The sequence below is a fragment of the Vanessa atalanta genome, chromosome 3 (genome assembly GCF_905147765.1).
Source record: "Vanessa atalanta chromosome 3, ilVanAtal1.2, whole genome shotgun sequence".
Lineage (NCBI taxonomy): Eukaryota > Metazoa > Arthropoda > Insecta > Lepidoptera > Nymphalidae > Vanessa > Vanessa atalanta.
The window spans coordinates 10,548,527-10,573,804 of NC_061873.1; the positions used below are offsets into that span (position 1 = coordinate 10,548,527).

A 25,278-nucleotide genomic window follows, 5' to 3' on the forward strand; every position below is an offset into this window, starting at 1 on the left:
ATCATTTAATTTGATTTTTTTACGGTGTGTGTCCAAACTTAACATATTGTACAGATAGGTTCTTAAAGATATATAGAAAAAGGAAGAGGATAATAAAATACTTAGAATTAATACAAGTTGAGCTGCAAGCCACTACCAAAAATATTTTTAAAGAGAAAAAAAAAAAAAAACGAGAGTTATCGTGGAACACTCGGTTGGCACGAAGTTGCTTTCGCTATATACCTAATATGTATTAAATATATAATATTAATAGACACAGTGCAATAAATAAATAAAGTTTGATAATTAAATAAAAAAAAAATTGTTTAAAATACGTTTAAAATAAAACTGTACATAATTGAAAGAAATAAAAAGAGTCAGTCCTCGCAGAATCATTACGCTTTTCCTTTCGTGACGTTTTCGGCCATTTTACTCTACTGTTATAAATTGGACATTATGAAATGAATGATCTCTTTCTAAACGCTGGATTGTGGAACGTTGTTGTTGCTGGCTCGTAAATAGGATTGTCACATGGTGATAGCTGAGCAGTCGCTTCTTTGACGAAACGCTCATATTCCCGACGGTCCCGTTTGTCGGTGATGTACTTCCAAGCTATGATGGTTGCTAGGCCAATTAGAATTAGCAGCGCTAAACATGTCCCTCCAATGACTGTGTACAAAAATAATCAGTTAGATTAAGATACTTAATTACAGACAAGGTATAATACTTGCCGAGTTCAATAATTATTATTAAAAAAATTATCAAGGCTGTCATCACACATTTGTAAATAAGTTTTTATTTCATTATTTCATTTCAACGGATATATTAAAAAAATATATTCAGTAAAAGATTTTTTAACGGATATGTTTTTTACGCACCGTAATATGTCTCAGCGTAATCGAATTCCGATTGAATTTTGAGCTCAAGTTCGTATTTGTCTTTGCTATAGCGATATATAAATCGTGTATAACAGCCGACATCAATGCGTAACTTGGGGCATTGATACCAGTCGTCGCTCTCATTATACGCCGTGAGATTTTTTTCAGTAGTGATTATAACATTTTCATAGCTCTTGCAAGACGTTTTTTGTAAATAGCACAACGCAAGCGGTTCAAGATTAAGACACTGACGTTCGTGGCAAGACTTTTCGCCACAAGTGAGTTTACAATACTTGCTAATTACAGTTCTAGCATCCCAGTCGGCTATATCCTGGCATTGACAAGCACCACATTCGCATATACCGCGATTGTTGCATATCTAAAATAAAAAGAGACATTATTGAAATAACGAACGAAAAAACGAATATGAATGAAATTATTTAACTAAATAATTAAAATAAATAATATATATTAGACAACATCACATACATTATTCTGATCCCAATGTAATTAGCTAAAGTACTTGTGTTATGGAAAATCAGAAGTAACGACGGTACCACAAACACCCAGACCCAAGGCAACATAGAAAACTAATGAACTTTTTCTACATCGTCTCGGCCGGGAATCGAACCCGGAGTGGCGTACCCATGAAAACCGTTGTACACATTACTCGACCACGGAGGTCGTCAAAAAATAGAAATCTATCTGTAAATTACATTGTTTCATTTTTAATAAAATAAGTAATAATAATAAATATTTAAGTGTTAATTGTTAAGTGAATGTAGTATTTAAATATTTGTTTAGTAGAAAAGGAGGTTTTAGCGCCATCTAGGCATTTTCTGCCAGTATACCTACAGGCTATGCAGACAAAAAAACAAAACAAACGAAATATTGACAACTAGCAGTAACGATCACAAAATCACGTTAAGTGACCTAGTGTATTTGCTCGAAGCTTTTTCTTCTAGAGGACAAGAGGCATTAGCCCTAACATATACAATCCTTTACTATTACTTTACTATACGATAAGAAAACTAACGTTATTTCCATCCGTACAGTCTGTTGCATTTGGACAAGCACACACATCCCCGACCCAGCCTGGGCTACATTTGCATACGCCACAGTCGCATTTTCCATTGGGGTAAGAGCACAAAATGTCATTAGCGTCTTTCAAACAGCTATCTCGAACGCATTCGCAGTAATCACGTTCGTATCTAAAATTAAAATTATGTATGCGTATTTAGTTTAAGTAATTTAATAAGTCGTATTTACAAATGACGCTATGATGTATCGTAATAATATTATCTCATTACACGTACCCGTCTCTACACAAGCATTTTCCACGTATGCAAGAGCCGTGCCCACTACATATCACAGAATCATCAGGCGCTATACAGGTTGAATTATCATTCGGGTTGCTGCATTTATCTCCATATCTGAAAAATTAAACAATTTTACGAAATATTTAAAAAAGCACGAAGGTTAAGATACAATTTTATGAATAGCAAAAACGTAGAGTGGAAAATATTATTGGAATTGTAAGAAGTATAATCGATTCCGTAAAGTTCTTTCGTCGACATCATATTAGCTTATAACAGTATAAGTATAGTTATTTACAAGTAAACACAGTTAGGTACTTAGAAATAACGATACGGTCTACTTTAAATTTTAAACGTTAATAAGTATTATGTTTTTGAAGTAAATGAGATCCTTAAAAAGGATCGTACAGAGCCTTAGTATCAGTAAAATTAGTTTGATACTTTATAATTGAGAATTTATTTTATTAAAACTCAAGAGGTTTCATTAAATAATCTAAATTAAAAACCATAACTATTATATTTTATTTAACGTTATTACCTATCCTGGTAGCATTCACAAATACCACATCGCCGTGTCCCGCCGTAATTACAAAGCGATGAATTATGTTTTGTCTCGCAATCGCAAGAGCTCAAAACATTAATGTTTATTTTCAAATTCTCTTTTATCCCTTCAAATACTACATCTATATTAATATTCTCCGTGTCGAAGTATCGTAAGAGTTTGATCGTGCCGGTAATTTTCTTTTCTTCGCTTCCCATTACACGACAATTACGACTTTCACTGTGTTTGTAGCAATCAGGATTGAATGAGATTTGTAAATCGTCACGTTGATCGCTTTTCATGTGCACTTTTAACTTTAAGCTTCGAATCATTTGCTGTAACAAATAAATTATTTATTGAAGATTTTTAATATATATTAATAACTTTATAGATGATAATCTGTTACCTTGTAGATTGATTTCAATATAACAGCCATTTCTCTTCCTTTATAAGTAGTCATTTTGGAGCCACTTATTCTTTGACTTAACGCCTCGTATATATTTTGTACATCATTTCCGACTGCAAATATTATTGTGATCTCATCTTCAGCTGCTAGTTTATTTATGATACCAACAGAAGGATAGTCCATTTCTAATTCCTTTGTGTAAATACCATTTACTGTGTAACATTTACCATCGTATGGTTGAAAGATACCTGCCCATTTACCATCACCGGCTGCGTGATAAGATTGATCAGTTAAAATTATAATTATCTTTCTTGATTCGTTTCTCCATCCTATTTCACCTTTACAAACTATAACTTGCGCAAGGGCATCTAGAGTTCCTTCTTGTACATCATAGTTTGATCCAAAAGTGGAGCCCTTTACTATATTCTTAAAAATCTCGAAATTGTCTGTCAATTTTAGTCTATTACGAAACGAGTAAGTCAGTGTACTATTTTTGTATCTGAAATAATAATAAAAAAACGTTACAATAAATTTTACAATAATATTGATAGAGACATAAGGAGTGCTGTCATGTAGCTTTGTTCCTAGAAAGTACCAGCATATGCATACATGAATATGCCGTCTGTCCTCGTCGACCCGTAAGCGTCGGAGAAATCAGTGCTAGCAACATAATGAGCCGCCTACTTCATAAGCCTACCAAATGTCTATGTCACCGTAAGATTACAAAAATCGTTAGATTACAATCTGTCTCGTCAGATCGAAAGTCACAATATATCGACAGTTTACAATCTGACAATATAGATTGTAATCTAACGATGTTTGTAATTTTACGGTGACATCTACACTATAAATTAGCCTGAACTATACATTTTAGTACTGTGTTTAAGAAGTATAAATAAATTTTCGTAATAATATCATTTGACGTTATTAAAAAACAAAATTATAAGAAGATATTTACTGTGTGAGCCGAGATGGCCCAGTGGGTAGAGCGCGTGCATCTTAACCGATGATTTCGGGTTCAAACCCAGGCAGGCACCAATGATTTTTCATGTGCTTAATTTGTGTTTATAATTCATTTCGTGCTCAGCGGTGAAGGAAAACATCGTGAGGAAACCTGCATGTGTCTAATTTCAACGAAATTCTGCCACATGTGTATTCTGCCAACCCTCATTGGAGCAGCGTGGTGGAATATGCTCCAAACCTTCTCCTCAAAGGGAGAGGAGGCCTTTAGCCCAGCAGTGGGAAAATTTACAGGCTGCTAATGCTAATAAAAAAAATAATATTTACTGTGTGTATGGAAGCGCGTTTTTATCTACAAAAGTTCCCATTCCTAAAAATACATTGTTGGTCATATTCTGCATCATTCGGTATATATCTTCACTTTTACTGGCAGTTTTATTCTTAATTTCTTCCATGGAAGAAGATCCATCAAACAGGAAATATAGATCGACAGGATAGTTATCGGCTTTTTTAAATGAAAATGAAAAATTAACCGTTTCGCCAGGTCTTATATCAATATCGATTTTCTGCGGTTTTATTTGTATAACTTTACCGATTTCAGAATTGAAATTAAGATCTTCTGATATAGAGATTTTATGTTGTGGGCTTATTATATGTTCAGCTGAGCACCAACTATCGAGATTATCTCTTCCCGACGTGCACCTGTTAGTGCCATTGAAATTGTCCTGAAAATAAAATATTTTTGTTATAATGTAACTTATAAGTAACTAAATGAAACCTAATTATTTTATCCGATAATTAACGCGAAGGAGTTTGTTTTCTTCATAAAATATCGTTAATACTATTCCCGTAATCACATGAAGCTTATTATAGCCGATATGATTTTTTGGGCACTAAGGGCAGAACCAAGGTGGAATACTCGTCGTGAATTTCTCCAAATGCCCATTTTTTTTAGAAACCTATAACCTTATTTTTTTTCCCTGGAAAAACGAACGAAAAAAAATTACTTGTTTCCCTCACATGATGTGGGGTTATGTGGGATTCGCTGGAGCTGAAGGCGCCGGAATACCCACTAATAAACCAGCGGTACCCTCTCCGTCTTTTTGGGAGACGACACGGGTTCGCTTGCGCATACTACCATGACGACCTGATGGTAGGCCCAACTCTGCGGACCACCAGTTCCTATTGGGGGTTCTCGGGGTACTTATGGCAATGATAAGGTTTCCATAGCCTCATTTAATTCAATACGCATAACACATATTAATTTATTTATGTAAATTAAAAATATATGTTAGTTTGCTTTTCTATTTTTATGTTTTAATTATTACTAATGAAATGTCTACTTACCATAGAACACCACGAACATACGCTGGTGTCTCTAATGCATTCATTGCAAGTTTTATGCTGTTTACACGAGTTTGAAGTTAACACAATTGGAATGAAAATAAACAAAATTGAATATGAAATAATTATCATTATGATCTGTTAATGTTCGGCCGTATTAAAAAAAAAACGTTTGAATATTCAGCACATTACACGCTTTAAAATGGTAATTTAAGGAAAAATGTGCACGTGCTAAGTGGCATTTAAGGGAAGCGATACAACAGTGCCATAACATTATTAAGTAATAATATTATAAAATATTAAGTAATTTATTGTTAATTAACTATATTTAAATCACCTTTTTTTATCTCGCTGGAGCAACGCATTACGCCTTTCCCCCACGTGGAAGTGGTGGAGTGTGTGGGACTAGTCGGTGCCCTGGACGTCGAGTGCGCCTCGGTACACCGGAATACCCACTAAGAAACCAGCGATACTCTCTTCGTGTCTTCGGCGGGCGCCACGGTATCGCTTTCGCATGGTACCATGACACCCTGACGGTTGGTCCACCTATACGCCTCCAATTCCTAAGGGGAATTCCCGGGCTACTGAGAACGCCACTAGTCCCTGCGGCGCTCATATTTAAATAACCCTAACTTAAGTGTGGAAGGTGATAAGGTTTCTACGGTTACAATACAATCTTGTAACGACTATAATCGTCGGAATCATATATTTTACGATGATTTGTAGCGACATGCACGTAAGAGTTCCGCAGCTAGTCTGGACTGAACTTTTAACAAAATGTTTATTATGTTTTAAGCGATAAGGTAATTTACTTCTTCTTATAAGAAATCTGAAGATACTATGTAGTCCAAGAGTTCATAGATTCGTCTTAAAAAATATTGAAGGGCGGTTATGAAAATAAAAAGCATGCGAGCTTTATCTTAACAAATATTACTACTGTAATTATTCCTGTAAAAGTTTAAAAATAATATAAAGTGTAAATATCAGTGAAGTCATTGATTATTGTTCTTTAAAAATTGTATTATGTATTTTGTTTCGTGATTTTTGTATTCGGTACTTGAAACTTTTAACTGTATATTTTTATTTTTACCTATTCGTTAATTCAAAAGTATATTTCTTAAAACTATAATTTTATGTTCTTTTTTTAAATATATTATAAATGGAACTGCCCCTTTACATGAGGATAACTCTACCAGGAAAATATAAATGTCTAATTAGGTTGAATCCGTTATTTAAATGGCCGGGCTTTATTTTTGTTATTATTATATTTTAAATGTATAAAAATATACCTCCTTGTTTTCATTTTAGATTCATTATTTAGGTAAAATGGTTTGTATGATAATGCAATATTAAAACCAAAAAGTCTTTTTCTGATTTTAAAAAAATCTTACACATTAATATATAATATTTTTTGAGTGTCAAAAATTTTGCGTACTTCATTAAATGTAATATAAATAATGTAACTTTATTATATTAAAAATGACTTTATTAAACTTTGTACGATGAATTTCTCAGCGGATTTTGTTCAAAAATATTGTTTGTGAACTTCGAAACCAATACATGAAATCCGACAGAGATGATGGAGTATAAAATTAATTTTCCGCCATTATTTACTTATAATAACAGCCGATTATATTAGCTTTAAGCTGGCTATTCACTATGAGTTATTATATCCCAAGATATAAATTACATCCTAAAATGGACACTACATGTGGTGTAGAAATACTCACTCAATCAATGGAATGACAGTTTTATATATTACTACAAGTTTTTAAAACGGGATATTTACCATGTTTTTTATTTTTATTTGGTGGAGCTCGATATTTCGACATTATCTACGAATGTCTTGTTCACGAGACTGAGTGCACGTACCAAATAAAACAAAGGACAATAGTAGGGCTGAACGTGACAATGGTGGTGGATACGCAGTAAACGTACGAGAAAGGAGGTAGTCCGATATGGACACTTCTAATGGCGTCAACATCTACCCACAAACTTCAGTCTCGTGTATATATATATTCATTATACGAGAACATGAACATCATACAATAGTTATAATAATATTAATAAGTACGTACGTTAATACGTACTAATTAATAAGTAGTAATATAAGTGGAGTGAGACTGCGAAACACAGTATAAAAATATTATATCTAAAACCTACTGCTGGGCTAAGGCCTCCTCTACCTTTGAGGAGAAGGTTTGGAGCATATTTCCACACGCTGCTCCAAAGTGGGTTGGTGGATTCAATTGAAATTAGACACATGCAGGTTTCCTCATGATATTTTCATGAGATAAATTACAAACACAAATTTAGTATGTATATGAGAATTCAGGTGCTTGCCTGGGTTGGAACCCGCAATCATAAGTTAAGATGTACGCGTTCTAACCACTGGGCCATCTCGACTAACTACGTGTGAGAGGTCTATTAAACATTATACTGAACGATGTTAATTTGAATCCTCTGATGTTAATTTATATTATATCCTATAGTGATAAACCTTCTTAAAATGACACTTAATTTTCCTTATAAACATTACGCAGACTATATTTATACATCATGAATCAATCATACTTCTACGCCCTACATCGATGACCTATAATAATGTGCTTAAATTTTTTTTTATTTTTATTATGCATGAAAATATGTATAGTTTTTTGTGAAACAGGCTGCAGTGATTTTGAAACATGCGGTTCTTGCATTGGTTATGCGTTTGATCGCTGTGTTTGGTGCTCTGCTGTAAGGAAGTTTTGTTTTACTTAAAATAAATATATCAATTTCAATATACTTGTTTACAGTAATGTTGATTTAAAAAATAAATTTTAAATATTCCGTTCAATACCGAAAACATTTCAGGAAGAACATGAAGGTTCAAGATGCAAGTCCAGAATTAAGGCAGACGAAAGCCAACTTTGGTGTAATGGAACCTCCATATATGATCCAGAAACAGAAAATAATGTAACACTAAATAAAGATTTTAATGCAGGAGAAAAAGGAGAACCGGTTATTCAATTCAGACCACAGTACTTGAATATTAAGGCGAGACCCGGAATACCAGTGAAAATTTCGATGTCTTATAAACCAGCAAAAGATTATCCGTTAGATGTGTATTACTTGATGGATTACTCTCATACAATGACAAAACATGCGGAGACACTTAAAAATCAGGGATTCAATATTTACAACGAACTAATTAAGCTTACAAATAACGTACGCTTAGGCGTGGGAAGTTTCGTTGAGAAAAACTCTTTACCATATGTTGAGTAAGTAATTATTAACTCACTTTTACTTAGATTCTGAGATTATATATTCATAAAAAACTCTCAATTTTAGTGACACTCAACAAAATTCATATTCGTTTAAAAATCATTTGTCTTTGACTGACAACATGAACGAATTCGCAGAAGCTTTAAAAGAGAAACCGAATGGTTCTAATTACGATGATCCTGAAGCCACCCTAGACGGTTTAATGCAAGCAATGGTTTGTAAAAAAGAAGTAGGTTGGAGAGATAATGCACGACGAATTATTGTATTAAGTACCGATTCTACGTATCATAGTGCGGGGGATGGAAAATTTGTCGGAGCAGTTCGACCACATGACATGAAATGTTATGTGGTTAATAACACGTACCAAATGGAGCTAGAGTTAGACTATCCATCTGTTGGCCAAATAAATAAAGTAGCAGCAGAAAATAATATCATGATTATATTTTCTGCTGATAAAAAAGTTGAACAACATTACAAGACTTTGGAGACAAAAGTATTGGGTTCAAAATACGTTCCATTGAAAGTTGATTCTACACTTGTAAATGTTATAAAAACAGAATACCTGGTAAGTTATTCTAATTATGTTTGATTTTTAATCCAAGTTAATCATCCATCTATACCATTACTTTTTTTTATTTTTAGAGTTTAATTAGGAAAGTTTATCTAGATTTTAAGATTCCATCATTTATGCAATTGACACTTGATCAAGACTGTAATAGAGATAATGAATGTGAACTCAAACATAATCAATCAGTTGAATTAACTGGTACTCTAACAATAACATCGTGTCCCCCAAAAAATAATTACAAGCACAATGTGGAAATTGGACCCCGAATGTTAAATGAGAAATTGAAAATAGAAGTTGATATATATTGTCAATGTGACTGTGAAAAACCAGGAAGTGGGATAGAGAATTCAGATATGTGTAACAATGCTGGGACTTATCAATGTGGAATTTGCAATTGCGACAGTGATAGGTAGTTTTCTTCTTTTTTACTTTATTTTTATAATTTTGCTATACATTTTACTACTAGTATACCAATAAGTTTCCACTTGCGGCTTCACTACTGTGCGATCGCAGGGCAAACAACTTGCGCTTCACTAGTTTTTGGAACGGAGTTGTGTTACGTGGCTTATAATAGAGTGAACTGGACTATGTGAAATCGTCACTTAAGGTAAAACCGTTATGACATCGCCAGGTGACCTTTCAGTTTCTCTCTCTTTTTTATAATACGGTTGTATATGATCTCAATTTTACTTTTTTTTATTATTTTAATTCACACAGAGTTTTTAATAATAATTTTGCTACTGTCATTAATTTAATTGAAAGCAACTTCGTTTCAACCGAGTGTCCCAAGACACCACTCGTTATTTTACTTGTGATATTTCAGGTATGGATCTACTTGTCAATGTAATGGAATTTCCACAGACGATGAAGATCAATGTAGAAAGAATAACCAAACCCTACCCTGTAGCGGACGTGGTACTTGCAGGTAATTAAGTTTCTTGTTACAAAAACTGCCTTGTACAATATTACTTGTATTGATTTAAATCTCTTTTTAATGATTTAGCTGCGGGAAATGTGACCCATGTTTATCAGGTTTCTCGGGTCCATACTGTGAATATGACGATACAGCATGTCCCAGCCCTGAAGGTTTACTTTGTGCTGATCATGGTATATGTAAATATGGACAGTGCCAATGTTCTCCCAGTTGGATCGGTGAGGATTGCAGGTGTCCGATTAATAATGAAAGTTGCAAAGCTCCCTATTCTAAAGAGGTAACGTAAAAAAATATTTTAATTCAAAATAATTGTGCTAAAACGAAACTACTTTTTTTGTGTCTATAAAAACAATCTTCAATGAATATTAATTCATTATTTGTTTGAACTATGTCTCACAATATCAAGAGTGGTCTTGGTCAATATAGTAAAATATAAGAAGATTAAGATTTCAATTAAAGTAATTTGAATTTCAATAGCAAAATTAAGTTCCTTATTATCTATTGCCATATTGATATTAAATCTAAAATTGTTTATCAGGTATGTTCGGGTAATGGTGAATGCTCGTGTGGGAAATGTGAATGTAAAGTTTGTTCTGGACAATTTTGTGATGATTGTGAAGAAGTAGCAATGAAACGTTGCAAGGAGTTAGAAGATTTTGCATATTGTAATTTCAACGAAAATAAAAAAGAATGTGATTTGAAATTTAATCAAACAAACACGGAGGTTACTCTTGTTAACAAGACAGAAATAAATTCACCAGATTGGTACATGGCTAAGTACTGGTGTAGAAAGGTCTTGGAAGATGAAAACATTTTTGTATTTAAGTATTATTATTCAACGGCTTCCAACAGCAAGTTACATCTCATTATTCAGAATGAGTTAGAGAAGCCACCAATTGCTAATGTGTGGAGTAAGTAAATTAATTCAGATTCCACTTAAACAAAAAACAATTTGAATATAATATTTCCATCAAGAGGAGTTACAATTTACAATTGTTTTATTATGTATTGAAACTTTAGTACTGTACAGTACAGCTTGATAATCAATTATTTTATTTCTGTCAGTATCTTTTTTTATGTCCTGTTATTCAAAGTCAAAAATCTTTATTCAATATAGAAGTGTTTACACTTGCCTATTGATTGTCAAAAATCTACCACTGGTTCGGAATTTAGCACCTCGGACCTGAGAAGAACCGGCGAAAGAAACTCAGCGGTTACAATATTGTAAATATATTTTAGAGACCGTTAATACTCCCATGCCTTCTTTCTCGCCTCACTGCAATACTCCGCTCTATTTCTCTTGCCCTGCTTACCTTACAATATATTTGTTACACCAAAACTTTCTCCAACAATCAAAAAGGTGGGCCAAGACTAGGAGTGGAACATTTTCAGGCTACATTACTTTACTAAAAATTTTATGTTTCTTTCATAGTTGCCGTTGGAAGTGTCATAGGTGCGGTATTATTGATTGGACTGATAACTCTAATAGCATGGAAAATTCTAGTTGACTTACACGATAAAAGGGAATATGATAAATTTGCAAATGAGTCTGCTGCTGCGGGATTCGATACATCTATAAATCCTTTATATGAATCACCAGCTACGACCTTCCAGAATCCCGCCTATAATGGCTGATTATATGTAAATTGATATGACAAAAGTCGAATTATCAAACTTAATATAAAAATTATAATAAAGTTAGTTATTAAAAGACCATTAATTTTCGTTTTTTATTTTTTTCATCACATAAAATTTAATTAATACACAATATATAAATTATTATAAAACATTTGTAAAAATAAATACAAAAACAACACCGACATCGACTTTAACACTGGTTTTAATAATTTCATGACGTTATTGAAGCATTCTTGTAGTGGATTATTTTTGAGTATTAATTTGAATCCATTTTCAAATTGTCAACTATTTTTTGGCCGTCCGAGTATTTTGACGATCTTGCGAACGTTTAAGACGTGTCGGTGTCTCGTCATTATAAAGTTTCTTCTCTCGACGTTGCTCAATATCAAGCTTAGCGAGGACTGCCTAAAACCAAAATTATATGGATATAACTAGAGATACTAATTAAATACCAACCATTGATTGGTTCTCATATAAGCTATCATATATTATAAACACTAATATAAATCTTGCAGCGCTGTTCCTAGGATAGAGCGAATGAACCTTTGTCAAAATTCAGGGTTCTAATGATAAGTTCAATCGAGAGCGAAGTGTGCTCAAAATAGGTCTAGACCTATTTTGAGCCTATTTTGAGCACACTTTGCTCTCGACACTCCGCCGGGTTATTGGGACGGGGCAATGGCAGGACATACATATAATACATTTTTAAGAGTTTATTTCGAAGGTGATAAAGGTATGTTATTTATACATGCAAGGATCTCTTTATGGTGTTAAATCGTGGAGAACTAAGGAACGCCAAACGATAATAACGATTTTTGGATCAAAGTGAATATAACAAACATTAGTTAAATATGTTAAATTATAAAAACATACTAACTCTATGTGTCTCCAATTTGCCACGCTTAGGTCTAGTGCATGTTTGTTTTAGCTCTAGATCTCCTGCGGATCGCCTTTCGTCAACAGCAATCTTGCTTACGGAGTTGCAGTTACAACTAATAAAATTAAAGTTTCGGTAAGTAAATAAAGTTTATTAGTCTTATTCCAGAATGTCTTAATTTATAATTTCATTTTGGGGTTAGGTTCGGGTCATGAAATTCATCATTATTATCCTTGTTAGAATATTCGAAACTAGTTAACGTGTACAGGAAAAATTTTAGTAACCAAGTATATCCTTAAAAATGCTAATAATAATGATTTCAAAAATTATTATACGTAAATGAGAACAAAATTGTTGTCACATTAGCAGACATAATATAGACATAAATAGTATTTATTATATACATATTTGTGGCTCTTAACAAAGCCAGTTTGAAAATATTTTAAATTAAATAGTTTACTACGACTATGTCAAAGTTAATGCAAACAATCCTCTAAGAAGTATTTTTATCTGATGGTATTATAGAATGACAAGTTTCATATATTTCTTAACTAGATGTTGTAACATAACATACATAAGCAGCCCGTAAATGTCCCACTGCTGGGATAAAGGCCTCCTCTCCCTTTGAGGAGAAGGTTTGGAGCATATTCCACCACGCTGCTCCAATGCGGGTTGGCGGAATACACATGTGGCTGAATTTCGTTGAAATTAGACACATGCAGGTTTCCTCACGATGTTTTCCTTCACCGCCGAGCACGAGATGAATTATAAACACAAATTAAGCACATGAAATTTCAGTGGTGCCTGCCTGGGTTTGAACCCGAAATCATCGGTTAAGATGCACGCGTTCTAACCACTGGGCCATCTCGGCTCAATGTTGTAAGGGTAAAGGTAATTCATCTAAATTGTCTGTATTTTTTCACTCTTGTCGATATACTCGTCGACAAATCATTGCTATTGTCTTCAAAAGTGACTTTTATATTCGTTATATTCAAAAATTAATCAAAACTGCGCGGGGCGTAGCAAAGTGACTTAATAATACATAAGTAAAGATTGATACGCCCAACAAAAACAAGTTAAAAATAATTTATCAGAGGAACGTTTCTACCGGTCTACAAGATTACTACACTACTACATAAGTAGCATTATGGTTAAAGAAACTCATTAAAAATTATAAGTCCAATAGATCTAGATCAGTTCAGTTTCTGAATTGCGATTCTATACTTCGTATTTCACTTGTCGAATGTTGACAACCGATTTTCTTCTTACAGAATATGTCTACTGATCATTATTGCCAGCTTAATCTCTGTGTGTCTGATATTTTTTTAAACGAGAGGAGTTATCGGACTGACGAAAATAACTGATGATGTTATTATTCTGCGACAGCTATTACAAGAATATGTAAATATATATGATTCTACACTTTATACATTACAAGTCATTCTTAAGTTTAGAAGTAATGACAGCAATGAAGGGACCGTTTCAGTTGAAGGCTTAATATACTATAAACCAATAATTCGATTCAGAATTGTCTCTCTAATAGTTTTGCCTTGATTGAGAAAAATAATATTAAATATTTCGACAAAAGATAATTGCTCCAGGCGGCTATATTCGTTTATAATTTATTGGTTTTCTATAATAAGTTAATTTAGGTGCCATTTTATAAAAACCAATAATTTAAAAATAAATATAATCATTACTGTATGTCATGGTCACCTTAATTACCTACAATATTTTAATGTGTCATTGTATTTGTCCGTTGCTTTGTGTTACAAAAGATAATTTTAATAAATATACCTATTAATGAAAAGTTAATTTTAAATTTTTCTTTTTTATTTTACTTTACGGCAGAGTTACTTTATTAATTTTTGAATAACTGTTGCCGTTAATAACACTTTTATTTAACCTAAAGGGTTAACCGCTTACTAATATTTTAATTATAAAGTTAATATTAGTGAAAGCACTTGTACGTGTACACATCCTTCTCGGCAATAGCTGGCGTTTTATTTGTTGTTTCTGGACTATTATCACGAGTTGGGTTTGGAGTACTTCTGCAAACCGCTTCTCTTACTTCCTGTAGGCGACGCCATTCTTCTGCTACTTTACGATCTAGGTCAGCCACTATACACAAATGATATCATGTTTAATTTTTGTGATTAAACTTCCTCCTATCATCTACTAAAAATATAATGGTTACTTTATAATTTTTATATCATAATTAATTTATTCAAATAGGCAACGCGTTATATAATTTGTAAAATACTTAAGATTATTTTTATTAAAATCAGTAAGTACTCCGTTACACGAAATAATCACTCACTATTTTTCTGTGTTTGTCGCCGTTTATTCATGTATTCGCTCTTTAATGAGCCATTTCTTTTCTGAAGAGTTTCCTCCTTACTTAGTCTTGCTTTCCATGTCCGACATACTTTCAAATGCAAAAAAGATAGCTCCTGAGCGTCCAAAACCTGGAATTTACATCTAGGTGCTATAAATTATGATTATGTCAATAAAATTGTTAATCTCTAATTTGTTAAGATCTCAGTCAGGAATCCATATAATGTATATTAATTTGAAACACGAGAAAGCAATATGAAAAAAGTTACTTTGCTTACTTCAACAGTATCGTTTAATATTTTGTTAGCAATATATTTTAAATATGCCATCTCAGCCATTTTCCGTTGATCAGCATCAACTTGTTCGAATATGTTACGTATCGTGTCAGAAATATTTATGTCAAGCGAACAAGTACAGGGTCCGTGTGATCTATTTTTTGGTTTTACATTAAAAGCGTCTACAATTGTTTTTGTTAACGTTGTATTTTCTGTTCGAGATCTGCCTTTTTTCTTTTTCAATTCTGGCGTTAGAATTTTGACTGGAATCTACAATAATTATTAAATTAGTCTCATTTCGTTGATAAAGATTTTTTTTTTTTATATTTACGCATATATTTTGTTTACCTCATCCAAAATCAAATTATTGTTAAGTTTTGATTTCAAACAACGGTTTTCATTACCAAGTTTTTCTGCTTTACGCATAGCTTCTATACTCATAGTTCTAAGGTTTTCTATTTCATTTCCATGTTTATTTATTATTTCATGTACTGCTTCTTCGTGAAGATATTGAATATTTTCAACTCCTTGATTGTGTTCACTTATAATATGCTTGATGTTATTTTCGTATTGAGCTTTAACAGCATCTAATTTCTTATTGTAATGTTTTTCTAAAACTTTTAGAGTATCAGTAAGTTGCTGTATTTTATTTTGATAATCTACTTCAGCTACATCTAATTTTACTAATATGCCACGATCGGTGACTTTGTTTGTGGGCTTGATGTTCGATTTTGCCGATATAGATTCATCAGGTGTGGTTTTTAATAAACTAGATTTTTCAGATTGAGATGATCCACTTTTAACAAACACATTTTTTCCGCTATAACTTTTCCGCAAGGGTATAACATTATCCAAATTAAGATTATTATTAAAGCCGATATTATTTTTTACAAACTCCAGAACGTAGTTGAGTCCATCATTATTTTCATAAAGTTTCGGTTCATTTGTATCATTACGAACAATATCTTTTATAACAGAAGTATTAGCGTTAATACGAGATAAATTAGGATTTGAATTACTATTATAAATTGATTGGACAGTTGATTGTATTTCTTCGTTTTGAGTCTCTGTAGTGTCGACATCATTAGGTCTGTATTGTGTTTTTTTAATGCTTTTAGTTTGCGATTTCTGCAAATCTTTTTTCAAATGGACATTATGTTTAGAAATTTTCTTATGCTGATCAATAACTTGATCATCACTTACATTCAAAATTGTAGAAGTGAGATTAGATTCATCTGCGTTTTTCGAGCTATTACTATTAATTTTGGTATCGGAATATATTACCCATCTAGAAGAAGCATTTCTTGCTCTATTATAAGAATCTAAAGACTTTGTATCTGCATCGGATACAGTGGTAGTTGAGAGATCTCTAAAAACTCTAGGTAATTTAATTTTTAGTTTCATTTTAACGCTATCATCTTCTTTCTCTCCATCAGCTGATTGTTTCTTAATATCTTTTATGATTTTATATCTTGTTTGAAGTTGGTCTTCATTTGTATGAATAATTGCTCTTTCCACTATCATATTTGTCAAACCGTTTTGAGACCAAGGTTTGTTGTCATTGTTACCTTGATCATCGAAAATGCTTTCACTTTCTTTATAAATTAAAAACATATCTTTATCTGTTGATATAGGTGAATCATCAAATACAATATTTTCTTTAAAGCTATCGAAATCATTTTCAAAGTTTTTGTGTTTTTTATCAATGCTGCATGATTTTAAACTTTCAGTTTGGTCTTTGCTTGTAAAATTATCATTATCACAAGTATTTTTAGTTGTACTTGTTAGTATTTGTGTACTGCAAATGTCGATAACACTATTATTGTTAACCGATGAGTTTAAATTATTGAACACAGGGGATTTTACATAAACAACGTTATCTAATATCTTGCGTTCATTATCATTCAAAATTTCATAATTATGTAAATCCGTTATAGAATATTGTTCAAGCCTGCCAAGACTAAGGTTTTTTATTTTGTAGTTCATATAGATATATTTTACGCTATCAACAGTAAGCTTTCCGTCTTCAGTTTTAAAAAAATCGGTAAGATTTAAATTCCCTTTTTCTTTATTAAATTTTAGTAAATCGGATGCATTCTTTATAGACGCTGTTAAAATATTATAATTACTTTCATTTTTATATTCGTTTAAGCTGGCTTGGGTTTCAGTTTGAGAGTAATCATCTTTACTAACTGAAAGTACATCTGTCTGAGTTGTAAAATTTGTGGTTGGTTTATTTTTTATTTCTTCAAAATACTTTTTCAGCTTAGAAATTTCGTTACTTTTTTCTTCTATGACAGATTTTGCCTTTTCGGTGTGTTCTAGGCAGGTATTTTTGTCTTTAATTTCTGTGTCTAATTTTTCTTGTAATCCCCTGATAACGTTTAGAGAATTATTGTACTGATCTTGAAGGGATATATTTTCTTCTCTTAATTTCATAATATCACTTTCATTTAATTGTTTAACTCTATTAAAAATTAACTTATGATTCATAATTTCACCTTCTAAATCATTTATAACCTTTTCATACTCGATTTTCTCATTTTTGAGGTTCTCTAGATGTTCTTCGAGTTTTTTTCTTCCCCTATGTATTTCTTCTTTTTCATTAATTATATTTTGTCTTTCCTTTTCTGCAATGATTTTAGCTTCATGGGCTTTGGATTTAAGTAATTGATATGAAGCTTGTACATTTGATAAAGTTTTCTCAAAGGAAGAATTTTTTTCACTAATATATTCATTTATTCGGTCCAACGATACAATAATATCTTTGACTGTACTGTTAATCTTGGATAAGTTAGTATCTCCAAGATATCTTAGCTCTAATTCCCTTATTTTGGAAATAATTTCAAGTCTTTCTTCTCCCAGTTCTTTTATTTGTATAAGGATCTTATTTTCATCTTCTAATGAGTCGTCCATAGTTAGTTTTGATGAATTTAGTTGGCTTCTATTTTCATTTTGTTGTTTTGCCAGTTCCATTTTCATATTATGTGTTGCCTTTGAATCTGTAACAAATAAAATTTAGTAAAATTATTACATTTCGTAAAATAGATGATAAATCTGAGATCAAGACATTTATCCACCGATAACAGTACATGCAGTACATAGTGAAGTAAATATTTTCTATAAATATAATTTAATAAAAATATATAGGTATTACGATGCGCCTCTATCGTCTTAAAAGATTGATTAATTCTTTCGTAGCTAAGCTGCCTTATTTGCTCTCCAGATTCAATTACTTCATTCAAATTGTATTGGAGTTTTCTTATTTCAACTTCTAAATCGTTGATATGGTTTTCTAAAGTATATATTTTCTTGTCTTTATTAATAATCTGTTCTGAAAGATCACTTGTAAGAAACTCCTAAAAGTATTAATGTGTTTATAAAGAGTTTAGTTATTTGTCATATCCAATAATAATAAATTAATTTGATTATTTTACCGATTCCTCTAATTTATCAAGTAAGTCTGTTATCTTTTTATGATAAGATATTTTTTCGTCTCGAAGACTATCTATTTCTTTTTTAATATCCTGATAGCAGACGTGTAGAGATTCAGATTTAGTTGAATCCTAAAACAGGGTACATCAAGTTATCATTACCGACCTCATAATTAACCTAATATCAAATATAATTTGTTAACCTCAACACGGGCTTGTATCAAAGCCTTTTCTAAGTTTTCGTTATGGATTAAAAGACTTTTGGTTTCATTATTTAAACTGAGATTTTCTTGTTGCAATTTATTCAAAATTTCTAGTTGCTTTTGTAATTCTTTTTCTAAAATTTCTCTTTCTATTTTCAGTTTTTCGTGAGATTCGGTCAATTCTTTAAAGTTTCTTTCTAAGTACCCATACTCATTTGTTAGTGTGTTTAATTTTAATTTCATATTTGAATTTTTAGTTTTTAAAGAATTTATACTAGAAGATGCTTGTCGATCTTGAACCTCCAAATTTTTAATTTTTTCATTTAAGTGCTCATTTTCCTTATTTTTGTTTTCCAACGTATTATATAAGTCAATAATTTCGGCAGTTTTGTCGTTAAAGTCTCTTTGTAAATCATTGTTTGTGTCTTTTAATTTTTTATAATTTTCTTTTAGATTGGAAAATGATTCCTCTATATTTATTTTATCCTTCAAATTTAATTGTAACACTTCGTTTTCTTCTCTCATATTTTTATAAGCGTTAAGTGAACCTTCTAATTCTTTTTCTATTTGTGACATTTTGCTTTGTAATAAATTTCTTTCGGTTATTAATTTTTGATAAGCTTCATTTAACTTTACGTACTCTTCCTGGAAATATTCAGACTTATTTAACTGGTCTAACAAAGATTCACTTTCTTTTTTTGTTAATTGAAAAGCATGTAGCACGTTATCGAGCTCAAAGGTTTTGTTATTTAAATCATCTTGTAGCCTAGCTTTTTCATTTAAAAGGTTTTCGTGACTTTCTTTTAATTGATTAAATTTTTGTACGTAATCTTCTTGTTTCAGAAGGGCGTTTTTTAATTTTTCTGTTTCGTGATTGACTTCTTCGAAAGATCTTTTAAGCTGTTCATTTTCGTTTTGTAAAAAATGAACACTTTCTAGGTTTATTTCACGTAGTAATTGAATTTCTTTTAAGAAATACACGTTATCACTATTCAAACTTTGATCGATTAATCTTTTCGGACTATCGTTGTTTGTTTGATAATTGATTTCTATACTTTCATTACTTTCCTCAATGTTGGTGTTTTCGTAATTTTTGACATTTTGAAGGATTTCTAAGCTTTCTTTTTTTGCGGAATGGATCGAGCTTATTGCAATTTTCTTTTCACTTTCAAGTAATGTCACTTTATTTTCAAAATCGTCGTAGATACTTTTTACTTGTTTTACGAGATTCTCGTTTTCAACATTTTTACGATCAAGTTCGTCAGTTAAAAAAGTAATTTCTTGAGATTTACTATTTATGATATGGTTTAAATTTTCCACAGCACTATTATTACTATCTTGTAACTCATTTATTTGCATTTGGTATTTCTCTAAATAGTTTTCTAAATATTGATTAGTATTTTCATATTTACCTTAAAATAATAAAAAAATAGTTGATAATATATTAAGTAATGGTCATAAATAATACATAAGCTGAATTGCATCAGTTTTATAAACTATGTATATTTGATATGATAATTATAATATAAGAATCGAGATGGCCCAGTGGTTAGAACGCGTGCATCTTAACCGATGATTTCGGGTTCAAACCCAGGCAGGCACCACTGAAATTTCATGTGCTTAATTTGTGTTTATAATTCATCTCGTGCTCGGCGGTGAAGGAAAACATCGTGAGGAAACCTGCATGTGTCTAATTTCAACGAAATTCTGCCACATGTGTATTCCGCCAACCCGCATTGGAGCAGCGTGGTGGAATATGCTCCAAACCTTCTCCTCAAAGGAGAGGAGGCCTTTATCCCAGCAGTGGGACATTTACGGGCTGCTAATGCTAATTATAATATAATGTTTAATAATGTAATAATATTTTAAATTATTAATGTATTACTTTTCCAAGCCTCTATTTCTAGCTTCAACTCATTGATGACATCCAGTTTTTTTTCAAACTCCTCTTGAAAATATTGTTTCTCCTCTTCACTACAACACAACGCATCCTTTAGATTTATTATTTGTTCCTTTTGTGATTTTATTTCATCCATTAGTTCCATAGATTGTGTATCATCTTCATTTTGAAGAATCTAATAATACAAAATAAATATCTGAACAAAATTAAAGGTATAAAAACAATAAGATTTTTTATCAGTTTCTAACATTGTTGCTATCTCCATTTAAAATATTATCAATTTGATTCGTGAGGCTTTTTATTTGTTGATCCTGGCACATCATTTTACACTCACATTCTTTCAATTTACAAATTAAAACATTTCTTTGTTTTTCATAAGACAAACAAATTTCACTTATTTTGTTTTCAAGCTTGATATTTTCGTTTCTTAGTTCATCAATGGTCGCAGATTTATTTTTGTTAATTTCCTTCTCAGCCTTTAATTTTGTTTCAATACTCGCTGTCTCTTCAGAAAGTACATAATAATTTTCTTTTAATGCATCGAGATCTTCCGAACGCTTGCGATAATATTCTCTGTCTTTCCATAGCTCATTATATTCCCTAAGTTTATTTTGTAAGCATTCACACTCACTTTCTAATTCAAAGAATTTTTGACAACGTACAACAAGGCTATCTCTCTCGTGTTTCAGATTATCATAACAATTCAATAATTCATCATAATTCAATTGTAAATTTTTCAAACGCTTAAGATTTTTTGCATTAATACCGTCATCTTCAACCACAAAACATTCATCTAATTGATCGTCTTCAATTTTTTGAGTTAAACTGTCTTTGCTGAGTATCTCTTTCATATCTTCATTTTGCATGATGTCAGCAACAAGATGTGCTCGTTTAGTATCTAAACTAGGTATTTTGCTCTCAGCAGACGTTAATGCAAAAGCAGTTTCTACACGTGTTACTATTTCAGCTCGGTAACATGAGCAATCTTTTTTTACTGAACTAGAATCCTGCGCGCAAGGAGCAATTAGAGCAAGGCTGAATTTCTCTAAAACTTTAATTTTAAATATAATTTTCCCCTGAATATTTATGCCTCTGATGTCTTTCCCATTAGTCTGAAAGGGGATAAAACAATCCATAGCATATATATTTTAAATAATTTAAAACATGTAAATGTAGCAGCTCAATTAATAACTCACCAATAAATCCAAATATTGTTTATATTTATCATTTTGGCATAACGTTCCGAATATTTTTTCTAATGCTGTATAAATATGTGCGTAAATGCAATATGGTTCACAAACGTCATTTTCCAAAACCTGTTACACAAGAATATTTGCATCAATTTATCTTATTTCTATTTCGTAATTTCTAATAAAAGTAAAAACTCACCGCAATGGTATTTTGCATGGCATTTAATTTGGCATCTTTGCAGATGATAGTTTCTTGTAATTCATCAATTCTGTTATCATGAGCAGCTAATAATATGAAATTGATATTTTAAATAAAGAGCTTGGTTAGTATTATTTATATATCTACACTATTTAAAACCATCAGTATTAAGAAAAAGAAGGTCGGGAAACGAGCCTTACAGTAGTCGCATAGGATGTGTAATATCTTCCATCTTACGCTGGTAATAAATATTATTAACGATATAGCCTCTCGGATAATAAGTTGGTACCATTTGACAGCCAACTTTTGCACAGCGCACTCATGGGTAAAATCAAATAACGCGGGCTTTCCCGGCTTTCTGTTACACACTTCCGTCCCTTTTCACGATAATACTTTACAGATTGTAGGAAAGTGAGAGAAAAGATGTTACACATCAATAAATATTAGATACAAGATAATTAAATAAATAATTCATTAATATGCAGAAAAAATCTGCCTTACATGTACTTTCATCCATTTTAGATATTTCAATTTGGTTGCCTTTCGTGTCCATTCTCGGTGTTGATACTTTTCCCATAGTCCACTAAAAAGATTTATTATTAAAATCAAAGATTTTAATAAAAACTTAATTTAAAAAAACATTATAAATGATTTTTTTTTTTAATTAATTTATTTTTGTCTTTATGTAAGCTTACCTCATAACCACGTGATTTACCAGTCTGTAAAGATAACATTAGCATTAGCATTAGCAGCCTGTAAATTTTCCCACTGCTGGGCTAAAGGCCTCCTCTCCCTTTGAGGAGAAGGTTTGGAGCATATTCCACCACGCTGCTCCAATGCGGGTTGGCGGAATACACATGTGGCAGAATTTGGTTGAAATTAGACTCATGCAGGTTTCCTCACGATGATTTCCCTCACCGCCGAGCACGAGATGAATTATAAACACGAGAGAAATATTATCCCATAAGCATAAAGAGAACGCATAATGTAGCCTAGTTAATTCGGCATATTTTGCCTCATGTTGCCGAAATGGCTATGAGACTAGAACACCAAAATCCTAATCAAAAAAGTGGATTCAAAAATTAACCTTAAGCACCATAAATTTTAATGTTATTTTTAATTAATATATCTATTTGCGGGTTACCAAAAAAATATAACATTATTTTTCAATTTTGTCTCTCTTGGGCAAGGGTGTCTTCGAAACTGCAAAACTTATATGTTTTATCTTGGCGAAAACATCGACAGGACACATATTACTATACAGACTACAGACTAGCTGCCTGACGAAAATCTACCCCCTGCGTTTCCACCAACTCGCATTGGATCAGCATGGTAAAAATAACCTTAGATTCCTCCCCAAAAAAGTATAAATTATTTGACCAGTACTGGGACATCAACAGACTGTTACTTATATACTATTCAATTTACTAACCTCCGCGGTGTATCGACTGGGCTGTAACAAATATATATGTTTTTAATAGCCTAATCATTGTATACAATTAAACAATTTAAAAACGAAAAATATACCTCGTCCCCTCTTGATTTGCCAGTCTGAAAGAATTAATAATTTAAGTCATATATTATAGTGAACAATAATTATGTAATTTTATTAAAACATACCTCAAACGCTTCTGAGTCGATTCCCTGAAAATAAAAAAAATACATATAATACAAGTACTAAAAAATACATTTATATCTATAAATATCTGGTATAAGATAATTGTTTGGTATATATTTTACCTCTGTGAAACCAGAAAGATCCAAATCAAGGCACTGTAATAATATAACAAAATTATTAGTACTCACAATATTCAGATCAAAATATCAGATAACAGTTTTTCTCACCATTTCATCCAGTTCCTTATTGGCTGCCTTAATAGCTGCATGCTGAAAACATAAAATGAAGTAGGTACTTAATCAAACACTTTGTCATTTAGTAGTTTTTCTGAGATTCCTTTTTTGTATAAATATACTTAGATCAAGAATAAAAAAAACTGGGTGTATATGATTAAATAGTTTGATTTATATAATTAATTTTATATTCGATATTGTTCATTATTGAAGAAGTGAAGCAATCATACATTTTAACCAATAATGCAAACTTTATGAAAAATATATTCCAAATTTAACGCAGTTGAAGCTGTGGGAACAGCTTGTATTGAATGTATGATTGAATTTCAAGGTTGAAACTATGTTAGGTCTCTCTTCTTTAAGGTAACTCTACTCTTATTTATCCGATTACTCTTTAAAATCATTTTAAGATATATAATATATATGATTATTACTTTACTCACAGCATTAGCTATATCACATTTTTGTTCACACGTTAGATCCAAGTCATCGTAAGCAGCCAACATTTGTTCAAATTCTCCTATCTTGCGTTTCAATCGAGCGATCTCTGCATTCTTGGATGTCATTAGAGTATTGACAATCACGTCGGTCGGTATATATTTGGGTCGATGCGTTTCATTATTCCTTTTAATGATCTCGACTAAGTGTTCTGTTTTGTCTGAACAAAAGTGAGACCAGGCTCTCGCGTCCGTGCATGATGAGTAGGCCTTCAGTTTACCTTCATTTCGTGCCGGAAGGTCGAATAGATCATATTCATTAAATACGCGTTCTCTTTTAGTTATAAATGACATTGCCGAAAACTTTGTTCACAGTAAGTAAATATAATTTGTTTAAACATATAGGCGTTTCTAGTTTTTACGTTTTGTAGTTATCAGTTATCATTTTACGCATAATAACATTGTATTCAAAAATATTTTGCAACCTTATTACGTACGGTGAAATGTAAATAAGAAATATATAAAATATCTATTATTAATTGTCATCAGTAATCAGGACGGAATGGTGACTTATAATTATAGAATGTCAAATTTGAATTAATGTACTTTTTTATTGTCACTATAAAAAGGTTTTATGATTTTACTCATTGAGACATTATATAGATACGTTAATATATATACGGATAATACAGAGAATATTTATGCTTAGGATCGGATTTGCGATTCAATTAAGAAATGCTGCTA

At 31.6% G+C, this 25,278-nt stretch overlaps 3 protein-coding genes across 3 annotated transcripts; 1 reads left to right on the top strand and 2 right to left on the bottom strand.

Annotated features, from left to right (window-relative positions):
* Positions 1-314: 314 nt before the first annotated feature.
* Positions 315-5,573, bottom strand: LOC125077018 (integrin beta-PS-like). Its single transcript, XM_047688790.1, has 8 exons — positions 5,428-5,573; positions 4,408-4,805; positions 3,121-3,619; positions 2,712-3,049; positions 2,174-2,290; positions 1,894-2,068; positions 858-1,236; positions 315-648 (listed from the first exon to the last, which is right to left on the bottom strand). The coding sequence occupies exons 1-8, from the start codon at positions 5,554-5,556 to the stop codon at positions 434-436; spliced, it is 2,250 nt and encodes a 749-aa protein (XP_047544746.1). The 5' UTR covers positions 5,557-5,573; the 3' UTR covers positions 315-433.
* Positions 5,574-7,988: 2,415 nt separating this feature from the next.
* LOC125076867 (integrin beta pat-3-like) lies at positions 7,989-11,907 on the top strand. The gene is made up of 8 exons (XM_047688590.1): positions 7,989-8,163; positions 8,281-8,687; positions 8,758-9,256; positions 9,334-9,668; positions 10,083-10,184; positions 10,263-10,470; positions 10,732-11,104; positions 11,626-11,907. The coding sequence occupies exons 1-8, from the start codon at positions 8,029-8,031 to the stop codon at positions 11,826-11,828; spliced, it is 2,262 nt and encodes a 753-aa protein (XP_047544546.1). The 5' UTR covers positions 7,989-8,028; the 3' UTR covers positions 11,829-11,907.
* Positions 11,908-12,015: 108 nt separating this feature from the next.
* Positions 12,016-24,938, bottom strand: LOC125076923 (putative leucine-rich repeat-containing protein DDB_G0290503). The gene is made up of 22 exons (XM_047688661.1): positions 24,541-24,938; positions 24,092-24,133; positions 23,987-24,019; positions 23,867-23,890; positions 23,774-23,797; positions 23,679-23,699; positions 22,942-22,998; positions 22,748-22,829; positions 22,247-22,332; positions 22,054-22,173; positions 21,106-21,969; positions 20,843-21,032; positions 18,958-20,369; positions 18,758-18,886; positions 18,478-18,679; positions 17,803-18,322; positions 15,669-17,748; positions 15,324-15,590; positions 15,029-15,176; positions 14,685-14,829; positions 12,709-12,823; positions 12,016-12,236 (listed from the first exon to the last, which is right to left on the bottom strand). Exons 1-22 carry the CDS (start codon positions 24,886-24,888, stop codon positions 12,117-12,119), a joined length of 7,029 nt encoding a protein of 2,342 aa, XP_047544617.1. The 5' UTR covers positions 24,889-24,938; the 3' UTR covers positions 12,016-12,116.
* Between the last annotated feature and the right edge of the window lie 340 nt (positions 24,939-25,278).